At 34.1% G+C, this 15,903-nt stretch overlaps 1 protein-coding gene and 1 pseudogene across 1 annotated transcript in view; both read right to left on the reverse strand.

Annotated features, from left to right (window-relative positions):
* Positions 1-1,940: 1,940 nt before the first annotated feature.
* LOC126944125 (60S ribosomal protein L7-like 1) lies at positions 1,941-4,056 on the reverse strand (annotated as a pseudogene).
* Positions 4,057-12,037: 7,981 nt separating this feature from the next.
* Positions 12,038-15,903, reverse strand: part of LOC126944174 (zinc finger protein 85-like) — a 44,477-nt gene continuing 40,611 nt past the window's right edge. The window contains 1 exon segment of the mRNA XM_050773443.1: positions 12,038-15,903. Within this exon segment, the coding sequence (XP_050629400.1) occupies positions 15,768-15,903 (136 nt within the window). The 3' untranslated portion in view covers positions 12,038-15,767.

A 15,903-nucleotide genomic window follows, 5' to 3' on the forward strand; every position in this document is an offset into this window, starting at 1 on the left:
AGATGTGAATTTGATTTTCATAATATCTTTTATTTGTTTACAATTATAAATTACAAACCTGTTTTATGGTTTTTCTTATTTTTAAAAAAAAGTTATTTTTAGTCAACTTATTCCTTTTATTTACCATCAGTTTGCTCTGACAGAATAAATTACAAACTATTGTTTTGCTTAATCCTTTTAACCACCATGTCAGGCAAACAGGTTGGAGGGTATTAGCTCCCATTTTTAGACAAGAGTGGAAACACTGTACCCATATTTAGTGTAAGACAGCTGGGATATAAGCCTTGGGCTTCCATAGTCATACCTGCTTTTTCCATAAGTTTGTAATACATCATTTTAAAGTAATCTGATTTCACAATGTTTTACAGTATAAGAGTAACATCTATAGCATCTCTTCTTGGCAGGTTACCTCTGGAGAGAATCAATCTAATTACCTCATAAGTGGGCATATTTTAAGGCAGTTATACCCCTAACTTGATTTCCCAGCTATGCTTGAGGGTCCCAGGTGTCAAAATTGCAGCCAAACTGATCTGAAAGGAGCAGGGAATAGAATGGTCAAGCATGTTTCCAAGTTTAACCTAGGCCTGGCACATCCTCACCAATTGCTCAGATGGCAAGTGGGGGGTAACTAAGTGAAGACAGTAGCAGGAACTTCAGACCCACTTGGGGTGGACACTGATGAAAAACACAAGCACTATCAAACCCACTGTTTTCAGGGTTAAAATCCCCAGATACCCAGTTGCTGGTCTGCTAGCTACTATGTCATTACCAGCAGGACAAGGGGTAATACTTCTGGAAACTAGAATATGCAAGGAACAAATTAAGCTGCCTGCCTGTCTGGGGCCTACAAAGCCAATCAGTGCTAATTTCATTTATGCCAAACAAAGAAAATTGTTAATTCCTTCCTGATTTGTGTTTTAAGGGAGAGTGCTGATCATCAGAAAAACCAGATAATTCTATCCTGAAGCCCAGGGGGAGAAATAGTGGGCATTTCTGAGTTATAGATGGTGCAGGGGGCAACACTGTCTGCCAACATGAAGGGAAAAAGCTATCTTGGTAAACTTTGGTCTTCTACAGGACATGGAACAAGAGTAGCAAGATCAGGGTCTGCATGACATATACTGATTAAGAGCAGGACTTCCTCACATAAGGTACACAAGGGCCAGGTGCGGTTGCTCACACCTGTAATCCCAGCACTTTGGGAGGCAGAGGTGGGTAGATCACTTGGGGTCAGGAGTTCGAGACTAGCCTGGCCAACATGGTGAAAACCCTGTCTCCATCTCTACTAAAAATACAAAAATTATCCAGTCATGATGGCACATGCCTGTAATCCCAGCTACTTGGGAGGCTGAGGCAGGAGAATCACTTTAACTCACAAGGTGGAGGCTGCAGTGAGCTGAGATCATGCCACTGCACTGCACAGAGTGAGACTCCATCTCAAAACAAAGACAAAAACAAAAAACAAAACAAACAAAACCGGTAAAGAGCACAGGTAATTGAGAAAGGTCTAAACACCATAGAACTGCAAGCAACATTTTGAGTTTATACATGTTTTTCTGGTGAAGGAGTCCCCATTCTCAAATCTTGAGCTTTTAGGAAAAAGTACTAAACCAGTTTCAGGTTAGAATACAAAAGTCACCAGATACACTTAGAGCCAGTCAAGTCTGAGAGCTCTCAAAGCCATCACTGAAAAGTTAGAACATAGACTTACAGCAGAGACAAATGAATATTTACTTTTGTGTCTTTCTTCCTATATGTATGTCATGTATTTTTCAAAACAAGTCCCCAGGAATCTCCAGATTCAATTACGTCCCTGTGCTTGGTTGATTGCTGCAGGAGTCTTAGGGAGCTTGTACAAATGTTAGAGTTACTCATTTACCAACATTAAACCCTAGAATAGAAGATGGAACAAAGCAGGACTCCTTCCTCCATAGAATATGCTGCTTTCAGATAAGGTGGCAGCCAATGTGGAAAACTCTAGAATTTTCCTTGGAACTGGACTGTGATGAGAGTTACTTGCCGTGAATATAAGCTACTGTCTTTTCTTTGACCCTTCCTTTCCAGTTTTTGAAGATAAACTGGAAAATAATCTTCTCTGAATATACTTGATACAAATTCTCCAAAAAGCCAAAAACATGCTTCCATTTCATTGATAAAAATTCACTGCAGTTTTGGCAAATGGGTCTAGTTCAGCTGACGGGTAAGCTGCTTGATGTGTTCACCTCGATACCCAGGTGTGCCCATTTCCTTGAGGAAGCCTGTTCTATTTTTGGTAGCATGACAGGCCACTGAGAGGTGGAAAGGGCACAAGAACCATGAGATCTCCTGGAAATGCTTCTTTGGAAAGGCAATTTCATTACTAGTCTTCCAAGCAAATGACACCAAACTTCCCCAGATGCTCCTCAATCACTGTGTTGTCTGTCAGAAGGATGGTCTTATTCTTGACCTTGGCTTGTCCACGTTTCAAAATGAGATCCTGGACAGACTTCAGATTTGGAAATCCCCAGGTCCCATAAGGTCCCACTATATAAGCTTCCACTATAAGCAGATTTTTAGGTTCTGGGTGGGGGTGACTTTTACAAACACACCTCTAAAAATTTTCTTTAGGCGAAGACTTGCAATGGTTCTCTGCACCAGTAAACTGACGCCATCAATCCTTTTGATGCATACAACAAAGGCCAAGGAATGTTTATCTGGCAATTCCAAGGCATGAGGTTTCACTTCTAGTAATCTGAGACACACCTGCTTTGACAAAAAAAAATCCCTAAATAAGAAACGATTGTTTCAAACCAATAGATGAATACATTAATATATCTAAATTAATTTTCTTAAATGTGGTATAGATACACAATGGAATACTATTTAGTCTTAAAAAGGGGTAAATCTTACTATTTAAAACAATATAGATAAATTTGGAGGACACCATGCTAGACGGAATAAACCTGACAAAGAAAGACAAATACTGCATGATCTCATGTATATGTAGAATCTAACAAAGTTTAACTCAAAAAAGTAGAAAGTGGAATAGTGGTTATTAGAGGCTGGGAGTGGTGGGAAGAAAATAAGAAGTTGTTGATCAAAGGGTACAAGGTTTCAAATAGGGAAAATAAGTTTTGAGATCTATTACACAGCAGCATGACTCTAGTAAACTGTACTGTATTATATATTTCAAAATAACCGTGAGTAAATTTCAAATGTCTCACCACAAAAAATGATTGCTAAGTGAGCTGATAAATGTTATTTAATATGGCTTATTTCATATTATATACCTATATTAAAACATCCCATTGTATCCCATAAATGTATGCATCTTTAATTTGTCAATCTAAAATACTAGTAATTAAAAAAAAAGAGAGAGAGAAAAACTTTAAGAAATTAGACTAGAGAAAAAATGTTTTTTCCTCTTAAAATTCCAGGAAACATACACATATATATTTTCATTTCAACTGGCTTGCTCATTTCGTGATGTAGGTAAGTAAACTTTTAATATCATGAATAGTCTGAACCCAACACTCAGGAATCAAATGTTGATTTTTTATGTTCAAAACAATATAATACTTTAAAAGACTCTAAAGCAACTCTTTAAAATTCTCTAAATATCTAAATAAATAATTTCCTTCACTTGTTAGAGAAGAAAAGTTATTTGAATTTATATTTTTAAACTACATTTAAATTTAACAAATGAACATAAAGAATTTATTCAATAGATGAAAAAAGAGTTTGCCTCCTTCTCTAATTTTAAAATTGACAAACATCCAGTATTTAAATACTTATTTGTCTAGTGTTACTGGAGTGTGAATAGTACTCAATAAGAAATCTTTTCATATTTATACCCATGTCATATATGAATATATGGGAATTTGCCAACCTCTATTTTACCACAGACTGAATAAGAATGAAAACGGGTTACAAACTACTAATGTGGCCACCTTGTTTTCAGGATTAGCATTTATCATGATCTAACAGAATCAACAAATAAGAGCTTATAAATTGTCCATACACTTGCTATGTGCTGTGTACTCTTCTGGCACCTTTATTTGCATTAATTGCTTCCATTTTACCAAAACCCTAGGATTTTGGCAGTATTATCCTCGGTGTACAGCTGAGGAGTCAAGCACAGACAGGACATAAAACTATTCAGGTCATACAGCCCATAATTGGCTGACCTGGGACGCAATCAGGAACCACCTGATACTGAGTTTCAGTCTTAACTATTATGCCCAACACACTCTAATCCAATGCTTGTTTTCATTCCTGACTTCGCATTTCGGCTTTAAATTTTCTAATTTAGTAGAAATAAAGAGAAATTTAAATACCATTTTTTAACCCTTAGCTAGTATGTAGAACTTGATTTTCAGTTTAAAGTAGTTATTATTAAGTCTAAAACAAATACTTTGGTAGATTAATTCTAACAATGGCATCCCTCTTCTGACTTAAAAAGGCAATAATTTTATTTTTAAAATATATTGAATTTTTATATTAAAAGGTAAAATGAGCCTCATTATATAGAATATTTGTAGTCTGCATACACATCATTATCCATTGAGTGATCTAGTTTCTGAAAGTTTCAAAACCACTAATATAAAAATGCCTTTGTTGAATAATTAAGTTTTCTCAGTGACTAAAATAAAATAGATTGGAATTACTGGTCAGTCACAATGTGGTTTCAAATGTTATTTACTGAACACGTGAAGTTTTTTTAAAAAACTCACTTTAACAAATTATTTTCATTGCTTTTTCACATCTATTAAAAAATCAAAATTTCTGTTACTTGAAATCTATAAATTTTATTCAGATATAATCATAGTATTAATCTTAAAGGATCTCTATACTTAGGATTATGGAAAGCCTATTCTCTATTTATACTTAGAAAATAAACTACTGCTTTCAGGTAAACCAAGTGAGGCAATTATAACTCAAAATCATAAGCTATTAAAATATTAATACTATCATCCAGATGAAATTTTATGTATCTGCATGTTCAAGTTGTTTAACTTAATAATTCAGAAACTACATTTTATAAGCTATAAAAAATAAACTAAAAATATAAAGAATTGTTTTTTCTCAGTTTGTAAATACTACCATTATTTCTAGTTGACTTAACACTAGATTTCAGATGCTGTCACTGTAGAAACTAGAAATATCATGATTGACTCTGCTTTACTTTCTGCCTTCCTATTTCACACAAACAGAGCAGCACAAGAAAGGCCTTGTGCTACATTTTTGTTGTTGTTGTTGAGATGGAGTCACTCTTGTCACCCAGGCTGGAGTGCAATGGTGCAATCTTGGCTCACTGCAACCTCTGCCTCCTGGGTTCAAGCGATTCTCCTGCCTTAAACTCTCGAGTAGGTGGGATTACAGGTGTGCACAACCATGCCAAGCTAATTTTGTATTTTTAGTAGAGATGGGGCTTCACCATGTTGGCCAGTCTGATCTTATTGACCTCAGGTGATTCGCCCACCTTAGCCTCCCAAAGTGCTGAGATTACACGCAGGAGCCATTGTGCCTGGCCACAAATGCTGCATTTCGATTCAAACACATTAGTACCCTTCTACAGAGAATATATGTGTAAGCATATTAACTTGAAATTCATGGCATCTTTTGTTGAAGTACAGACTTCTATATAGCAAATAAAAACAGAAATCTAACACTGCAATTGAATCAGAAAAGTATTCTAAACCTTCTTAACCCATTGTTCCTTTTTCTACCAGAATGATTGTGATGGAATGAGCATTTGCAGCAATGTAGGTCTCGAATAACCCACACTGTCTGTTTCATCATTATTGAGCCATGGCAGTAAGACTTTTATGCGTTTTTTAAAAATATTTCCTTTTCCTAATGCAGCAATTTAGCAGGATTTTCACAGCCTCACATTTTCAAAAATGGTTCATTCTGGAAAAAAAGGGATTAAACATACCATTTTACCCCAAGAGTAGAGTTACAAATTAACTCTATAGTCTACTGTACAGATAATAAATGATAAAGATGTAGAGTCATTTGTTTTAGCTGCATATTTAGGGATAAAAACACTTCTCGGGCTATAGGTCAAGAGTTTTCAGAGATAGCAGCTTATAGAATGCAAAGAGTCCTGGTAAACAAACATTCATTCCTATGCCTTAAGGAGTAAATAATTCTTTCACCACTAATTACAACTGTTAACCCAGAATTGGAGAAATCTAACATGTCATTATACCACAAAGGATTTAATTATTTTTATTTTAAATTCAGAAGGTACATATGCAGATTTGTAACATTGGTAAATTGCATGATGTTGAGGCTTGGGCACTTAATAATCCCATTTCCCAAGCAGCATACATCAGATCCGATAGTTTCTCAATACTTGTCTCCCTTCCTTTTTTCTTTTTAAAATTCCCAGTGTTTACTGTTTCCATCTTTTTCCATGTGCACCCAATGTTTAGCTCCCACATATAAGTAAAAACATGTGGTATTTGTTTTTCTGATTTGTGTTAATTAGCTTAGAATATGGCCTTCTGCTATATACATGTTGCTGCACAAAAAAAATTATTTATTATTTTCTGTGGGTGTATAGTATTGCACGGTGTATAAGTACCTCATTATTCTTATCCAATCTAAGATTCCTAAGTACCTCGTTTAATTATATGTCTTTGTTTTTGTAAATAGTGCTTCAATAAACAAGTGATTGTTTAGTATCTTTCTTATCCAATCTAAGATTCCTAAGTACCTCGTTTAATTATATGTCTTTGTTTTTGTAAATAGTGCTTCAATAAACAAGTGATTATTTAGTATCTTCTTGGCAAAATAATTTATTCTCCTTTGGCTATATACCCACTGATAAGGTTGATGGGTCAAAAAGCAATTTTATTTTTAGTTCTTTGAGAAATCTCCAAACTGCTTTCCACAGGAGCTGAATTAATTTGCATTCTCACCAAGTGTATAAAAATTTCCTTTTCTTCAAAACTACAACATCTGTTTTTTCACTTTTTAATACTAGCAATTTTAACTGGTGTAAAATGGCACCACACTGTCATTTTGATGTACGTGACTCTGATGATTATGAATATTGAGCAACTTTTTGCATGTTTATTGCCAGCTCTTAGGTCTTCCTTTGAGAAGTGCCTATTTGTCTCCTTTTTTGCTTATTAAATTTCTCATAAATTCTGTATATTAATCTTTTTTGTATGCAGTTTACAAATATTTAATTCCATAATGCAGGTTGTCTGTTTACTTGGCTAATGGTTTCTTTTGCTATGTAGAAGCTCTTTAATTAGATGGAATTTTTTATTTTTGTGTTGCATTCACTTTTAAAATGTTAGTCATAAATTTTATTTAGGAGCCAGTATCTAGAATAATTTCTAGGTGTTCATCTAGGATTTCTATAGCTTGAAGTCTCACAGTTACTAACCTATCTTTATTCATGTTTTTTATATGGTAAGAGGTAGGGGTCCAGTTTTCTTCTTCTGCACATGACTAACCAATTTTCTTGGTACCATTTATTGAACAGCGAGTTAATTCCCATTCATCTATTTCTATTGACTTTGTCAAAAATAAGTTGGTTGTAGAAGTCTACCTTTATTTCAGGGCTCTCTCTTCTGTTCCAGGGGTCTATATGTATATTATTGCAACAGAACCATGTTATAATGGTAACTGTAGTTTGTAGTACAGTTTGAACTCAGGTAATGTGGGGCCTCCAGGTTCTTTTTGTGTAAAGTTGCCTTGGCTATTTGGGCATTTTTAATCTTCCATATAAATTTTAGAATAGTATTTTTTTCTATAAAAATGGCATTGATAGCGTGATAGAAATAACACTTAATCTGCAGGTTGCTTTAGTCAGCCCAAACATTTGAATTATATTGACTATTCAATTCAATGAGCATGGAATGCTTTTCCGTTAATATTTGTGTTGTCTCTAATTTCTTTCAGCAGTATTTTGTGGTTCTCCTTGTAGAGATATTACTTCCTTGATTTAACGTAGTTCTAGGTATTATTTTTTGTGTCTATTGTAAACAGAACCATGTTTTCAATTTTGTTCTCAGCTTCAAAGTTATTGGTGTGTGAAATGCTACTCATTTGTCTATATTGATTTTATATTCTGAGACTTTGCTGAAGTCATTTTTAGGCTTAGAAGTCTTTTTGTGAAATCTAGGTAGAAAATTATGTCATCAGTGAAAATAATTTGACTTTATTGTTATATAAATGCCTTTTGTTAGACTGCTCTGGCTAGGACTTTCAGAACTATGTTGACAGGAATATTTACAGTAGATATTCTGGTCTTACTTCTATTCATAAGAAGAATGCATCCACATTGGCTTGTTCAGTATGATGTTGGTTGAGAATTTGTAATAGATGGCTCTTACTATTTTGAGGTATATTTTGTCATTGCCCCATAAATATTGGATTTTCTTGAGTGCTTTTTCTGCATCTATTTATTTAATAACTTTTTGCTATTATTTTTACAAGATAAATTGCACTTACTGACTTGCATATAATGGAACATTCTTGAATACAGAATAAAACTCACGATTGTGGCAAAATATTTACTCATGAATTCAGCTTGCTGGTAATTCAGGGAGAATTTGTTTTAATGTTCATAGGAACATTGGCCTGTGTTTTTCTTTTGTTATTGTTGTGTCTTCACTAGATTCTAGTATCAAGACAATACCGATTTCACATGAGTTAGGGTGGAATCTCACCTTGATTTTCTTGGAATACATTCAGTATAGTACCAGCTCATCTTTGTATATGTAGTAGGATTTGGCTGTGAATTCATCTGATCCAGGGCTTATTATTATTATTCATTATTATTATTATTGTATTATTATTCTGAGAGTTTCACTCTTGTTGCCCAGGCTGGAGTGCAATGGCATGATCTCAGCTGACCACAACCTCCACCACCCAGGTTGAGCCAATTCTCCTGCCTCAGCCTCCCAAGTAGTTGGGATTACAGGTATGTGCCACCACGCCTGCCTAATTTTTGTATTTTTAGTAGATACAGGGTTTCTCCATGTTTTTCAGGCTGGTCTTGAACTCCCGACCTCAGGTGATCCACCTGCCATGGCCTCCCAGAGTGTTGGGATTACAGGCATGGGCCACTGCACCCAGTCATCCAGGGCTTTTTGTGATTGGTATGTTTTGTATTACTTATTCAATCTCATTATACATTTTATACATTTTTGCTCTGTTCAAGACTTCTGTTTCTTCTGGTTCAATCTTAGGAAGTTGTGGGTACTCAGAAAATTATTTATTTTCTACAAATTTTGTAATTTGCATGCACAGTGATGTTCATAATAGTCTTTAAAACTTTTTTTTATTTATGTAGGATTAGTTATGATTTCACAACTCTAAAATTTAAATAGATGTAGAATAGTTTGACATAATTTAAAATCCCTTTATGATAAATCTCTGAAAAAATTAGGTATAGGAAAAATCATCTCAAGCCAATAAATCTCATGCATAGCAAAAAAAAAAAAAAAAAAAAAAAAAAAAAAAACAACTAAGAACATACTAAACAGGAAAAGTTATAAGCTTTCACTCTATGAGCTAGAACAAGGATGTCCACTTTCTTCAGTCCTACTAAACATGGTACAAAATGTCCAAGATAGAGAAATTAGAGAATAAAATCAAACGAATTCAGACTGAATAAAAGAATTTAAATTATCCTGTTCAAAGATGACATAATCGTATGTATAGAAAAGTTGAACACTTTACTAAAAACTATCAGAACTATTAAACAAATTCATTAAACTTGCAGAACACAAAAGCAACATCCTAAAGTCAGTAGGACTTCTATACCCTAACAACTATATCAAAATGAAATTTAAAAACAATCTTATCCACAATAACTGTAGTAACTACACTTTGAAATAAACTCAACCAAAAAGGTGAAACACTTTACATTATACTCTAAAAACATTAAATAACACAAAAATGGAAAATATTACTCATTCATGAATTGGCATTAATATTGTTAACTATCTCTATTACACATAATGATCTACAGATATAATGCAACCTCTATCAAAATACCAGTAACATACTTAAAAAGGTGACAGTTTCTTAGGGAAAAGGCAGTATCTTCAATAAATGGTGTTGAGGAAACTTTATATCCACATTCAAAGCGATAAAATGAGATCCTCATCTCAGAATTCAAAATAAATTAGTTACTTAAATGTAAGACTGGAAACTCTAAACTACTATAAACATACAGACTAAAAGGCTCACAACATTGGTCTGGGCAATGACATTTTAAATTTAACCTCAAAATCCCAGAGAATAAAAGAAAAAATGGAAGAGTCAGATTATTTCAAATTAAAAACCTGCTGTACAGAATCTAACATAATCAACATTACAAGACAACTAAACAATGGGAGAAAGTATTTGCAAATTATTGAATGACAAGGGGATAATATATAAAATATGCAAGAAACTCAAATGACTACACAACAAAAAACAAATAACTATGAGCAAAAATCTTAAATATTTTTCAAGAAAAGACATGGCCAAGAGATTATATTAAAAAATGCTCAATGTCAATTATTGTCAGAGGAAGGCAACAAAAAATACCTATGAGCTATCAAATCACTCCTGTTACAAAAATTCTTACCAAATGAAAAAGAGCGTTGGTAAAGATGTAAAGAAAATGCCTGCACACTATTGGTTTGAACATAAATGAGGACCGCCATTAAAAAAAAAACGAGAGATTTCTGAAAAAAATTTAAAATCAATCTACCATATAATACAGTAATTGCACTTTTAGATATATATTCACCATAAAATAAGAATGAACAAATACTTGCACTTCTATGTTGTTTGCAGCACTCTTCACAATAGCCCAAATATAGAATTAACTGTTCAACATCTAATACATAAATGAATACAATATGGTATATATACAAAATGGATTATTTACCTTTTAAAAAATTCTATTATTTTAGATGACATGGATTAATCTGGAAGAGATTAGTTGAATTAAGCTAGTCACAGAAAGACTAGTATCTTATGATTCCACTTACACATGGATTCTAAAAAACTTAATCTCACTGAAGTACAGAGTAAAATAGTGACCACCAGGTGCCAAGGTATTTAGAAGAAAAGGGGGGTTGGAAAAATGTCTATCCAAGAATACATAACTATAGTTGCATAGGAAGAATAAGAGATTTATTGTACAGCATGGTGACTATAGTGCATAATAATGTATTTGTATTTTTGAAAAATACTAAGACAATGCCATGTGGTCCCACCGCAAAAATGTTGATTCTGTGAGTTAATGCATTTATTACATACAACTAAGCATTTGACAATGTATATATACTTCAAAATATCATATTTTAAAGAATACCCTTTTCCTCTATCAAGTTAAAATAATATTTTTAAAACTTTATAGAAAGTTAACAATAGTTCAAATATGGTCTCTATTTGTCATAAACTTGCCTGAATAGTACTAACAATATATAGTTTTGTGCTATTTTGTCATTTGTCAATTATAACCATAGAAACTCTGATAGTTAACATCATGTTCTGGACACAGCACAGTGCCTGGGAGAAGCCAGTGTATTTTAGGGCTTTTACTTTAAGTTTGGGACACCTGGAGTTTCTGGTGATGATGCTAATGGAATTAAAGATAGTAAAAGTGCAGGCATTGCTGGTGGTCCTATGACTGGCCACTCTGTGAACACAGTAAATAAGTTTGCGAGCAAAATAACAGAAAATCTTTTAATTCAAAAACTGGCATAATCTTCACGTTTTCCAGAGAAAATAGCCAAGGAGTTAGCTACAGTTAGGTGACTAAGTATAAAAACTGTATGCTAAACTTCACCCAATAAAAAGATTATACAAAAGAAGTGAGAAATTCCTTCAAACTGTAATATCAATATCAAAAATTATTCAAATTTAAAATCTACAGAGGTAATTTTATTATTTTGCAAATTTTAACATTCACGCTTAAATACAGAAAATTCTGCATGGAAACATAAGTTGCGCTATATCACAAAACATTAAAAATTCCTTACCATTAACTGTTAAAAATTTAATTTCGAAGATTTATTTTATATTTGGCACACTCTGTATAAGAATCTTTTAAAATTTTTCTTCTACAAACAAAGAAAAACAATGTTAAATGATTTAATTCTCTCCCCTGTGGATAATGTATGCCTTTACCTGATGTCAAAGTTATACTGATATGCAAACTCTCCAGTTAAAACCAACTTTTAGTACATTAAAAATACCAACTTTCAGGCCGTGAGCAGTGGCTCACGCCTGTAATCTCAGCACTTTGGAAGGCCAAGGGGCAGATAACCTGCAGCTGGGAGTTTGAGACCAGCCTGACCAACATGGAAAAACCCCATCTCTACTAAACATACAAAATTAGCCGGGTGTGTTGGTACATGCCTGTAATCCCAGCTCCTCCAGAGGCTGAGGCAGGAGAATCACTTAAACCCAAGAGGCAGAGGTTGTGGTGACCCGAGATCACCACTGCACTCCAGCCTGGGCAACAAGAGTGAAACTCCATCTCAAAAAACAAAACAAAACAAAAAACAACTTTCTTATCAAAATCTACAATGTACCATGTGAAATGACATGGCATAAAAATGAAAGTGAGAACACTGTAGCCATAACACAGAAAAAGAAGGTCTGTGATGCATACATAGTTGGAATACACCTAAGACGAAAAAACTGAAGATAATCTGAAGTCACCTTCAAATCAATCAAGTGTCAGCTGTGCAGCCAGGAAAAAAACGTTCTGTCCACATGAAGAATCAATGTTATTTCTTCACCATTGATATTTTCCATCTCTGACTTGAACTTGCAAACTAACTCCAGCAGAAATTACAGAGCATCTGTTACATAAGCACTGTCATTTTTGTTTGCTACATTAATATATCAAAACATCTTTGCCAGGTGTGGTGGCTCACACCTGTAATCCCAGCACTTTGGGAGGCCGAGACTGTCAGATCACCTGAGCCCAGGAGTTCAAGACAAGCCTGGCCAACATGATGAAACTAAACGCAGAAAAATCAGGCAGGTGTCATGGCAGGCACATGTAATCGCAGCTACTGGGAAGGCTGAGACAGGGGAATTTGAACTTGAGAGGTGAAGGTTGCAGTGAGCCAAGATCATCCCACTGCACTCCAGCCTGGGGGACAGAGTGAGACACCGTCTCAAAAAAAAAAAAAAAAACACCAGCAGACAGAAAAAACAACAAAAGACAAACCCAAAATTCTCATGACTCATGAAGCCTCCCAAGTAGTTATCTGAATAAACTGACTTACGTCATAAGCCAATAAATTTACTTATGTCAATTTTAAAATGTAAAAGGAACAACTAAATAGAAAGCTTACAGAAGGTTCTCTAATTGAACACAATGCTCTAACTAAAAAAGTATAAGTATACTAATTATGAAATTACATCTAAAAATTACTTCATGTGCCCTACAAAATTTTATGAGAATTACTAACCAGCTCACAATTAATAACATCTTATACTACAAAACAAAAAACAAATTATAAGTAACAGGAAAAATAGTGTGTACAGTAATGAATTAAACAGATTTGCATTCAGCATTCTTGAGGTTTTTAGTTTAGTGAGTTGGACACCTTACTAATTTGTTTTGTTCTAATATTGCTTTTTTTCTGAAAACAGGTAAAACTCATACACACACAAACACACTCTACGATTCTATTACAATTAAGGCATATCATTAGACTAACGTGTGTATTTAACTTTATGTGAATCAGCACTCAAAGTCTGTATGTGTTTGTGGGCAGAGTTCACATGTTCAAATAAAAACAAATTTTTAAAAATACTTATTCAGGACTTAGAAATGTATGGATATTATTTATATTTTTCTATGATTTTTATTATGACCACTAAAATAAAAGATACAGCATGAAGTAATTTGTGAGATGAATTGTATCATTACTAATTTCCCCCCCCCAAAAAACTAAGTTTTTTCATTGAAAATAGTATACTTTGAATGCAATTGTACTCTCCTGTTTTCTTAAAGTTATTTACAAATAATTTACCTAACATCTTTAGTTTTGGGTAATTTTCTACACTCAACACTCTGATTTAGTGTAATGTCTGGAGGGTCAGTGCCTTAGCTGAAATTTCAACTGTGAAATATCTGATGTTGACATACACCTAATTTTGAAGTAAATGTCTTTTTCATATTTACTGCATCTATCTGTGAAAATATATTTTACTATCAACTCTGGTGTTTTTTTTGCTGTCATTTTTTAACAATTCTTCATTCAAAATCATTACATTTATTAGGTTTTTCTCCAATATAAATTCCCTTATGTTGAACAAGGTTTGAGAAACTGTTTCAGGGTTTTCCTCTAATACAAAATCTGTACAATAATGTCTATGACACAAGTAATCATACTACAACCCCCTGTACATTTGTAATGTTTGTCTTCAGAATGAATACTCTTCTTCACTTTAACGGTTTATATTTTCTGAAAGATATTTTGCCAGTAATTACACTTACAATGCTTTTATTGAGTTCTTAGATGTTAAGATATGAGTAGATATCAATGGCTTTTCCACATTCTTTATAATTCTACAGTTTTTTTCTCAAGTATAAATGCTTTCTTGTGCAATAAAATGTGAGCACTAAAAGTTTTGTTACATTCTTCACATATGTAGTTTTCTACAGTACGAAGTATCTTACCTACAATCAAGACTGACAACCATTTAAAGTCTTTGACATATTCTTCACATTTCTGGGGTCTGGGAACATATTTCCAAAAGTTTGAGGTGGGCTGGGTACAGTGGCTCATGCTTGCAATCTCAGGACTTTGGGAAGCCAAGGCAGGTGGATTATGAGGTCAGGAGATAGAGACCATCCTGCCTAACATGGTGAAACCCCATCTCTAAAAAATGCAAAAAATTAGCCGGGCATGGTGGCAGGCGCCTGTAGCCCCAGCTACTCGTGAGGCTGAGGCAGGAGAATGGCATGAACTCGGGAGGCGGAGCTTGCAGTGAGCTGAGAACATGCTACTGCACTCCAGCCTGGGTGACAGAGTGAGACTCCATCAAAAAAAAAAAAAAGTTTGACGTGTTGTTAAAAGCATTGTCCCATCTTTTGGGTTCATAGTGTTTTTCTCCAATATAAATTATTTTATGTCTGCTATGAACTGAGGACTCGTAAAAGGCTTTGCCACATTATTCGTGCTAGTAGGGTTTCTCTCCAGTATGAACTGTGTGTAGTAAGTGTTGAGAACCTGTTAAAATCTTCATCACATTTTTCATATTTGTTGGAATTCTCTCCAGTATGAATTACCTTATGTTTAGTAAAGGTTAATAATACATTAAAGGCTTTGCCACACTACCATTAGTAGAGTTTCCATTCATTATGCATTATCTCATGTTTTGTAAGGTTTAAGGACCAGTTAAAAACTTTTCCACATTCATCACAAGTGTAGGATTTCTCTTCAGTGTGAAGTTGCTTATGGTAGTAAGAGTTGAGTACTGGTAAAAAGCTTTCCTACATGCTTCAGTATGAGTTATTTTATGTTTATCAAGGGCTGGCTGAGGATTCACAAAAGCCTTTGCCACATTCTTGAGATTTGTATAGAGTTTCTCTTTAGCATGAATTCTTAAGTAAAGGCTAAGAGTACACCAAAGCCTTTCCTTACTGTTCACATTTGTAGGGTTTCTCTGCAGTATGAATTGCCTTATGTGTAATAAGGATTGAGGACCAGTTAAAGGCTTTGCCACATTCTTCCCATATGTAGGGTTGCTCTCCAGTATGAATTATCTTATGTCTAGTAAGGTTTGAGAAACAGTTAATAAGATTTTCCATATTCTTCACATTTGTAAGCCTTCTCTACAGTATGAAGGCTCTTATGTATACTAAAGTTTGATGGCTGGTTGAAAGCTTTGCCACATTCTTCACATTCGAAGGGTGTATCTCCACTATGA

This window comes from Macaca thibetana, chromosome 20 (assembly GCF_024542745.1).
Source record: "Macaca thibetana thibetana isolate TM-01 chromosome 20, ASM2454274v1, whole genome shotgun sequence".
Lineage (NCBI taxonomy): Eukaryota > Metazoa > Chordata > Mammalia > Primates > Cercopithecidae > Macaca > Macaca thibetana.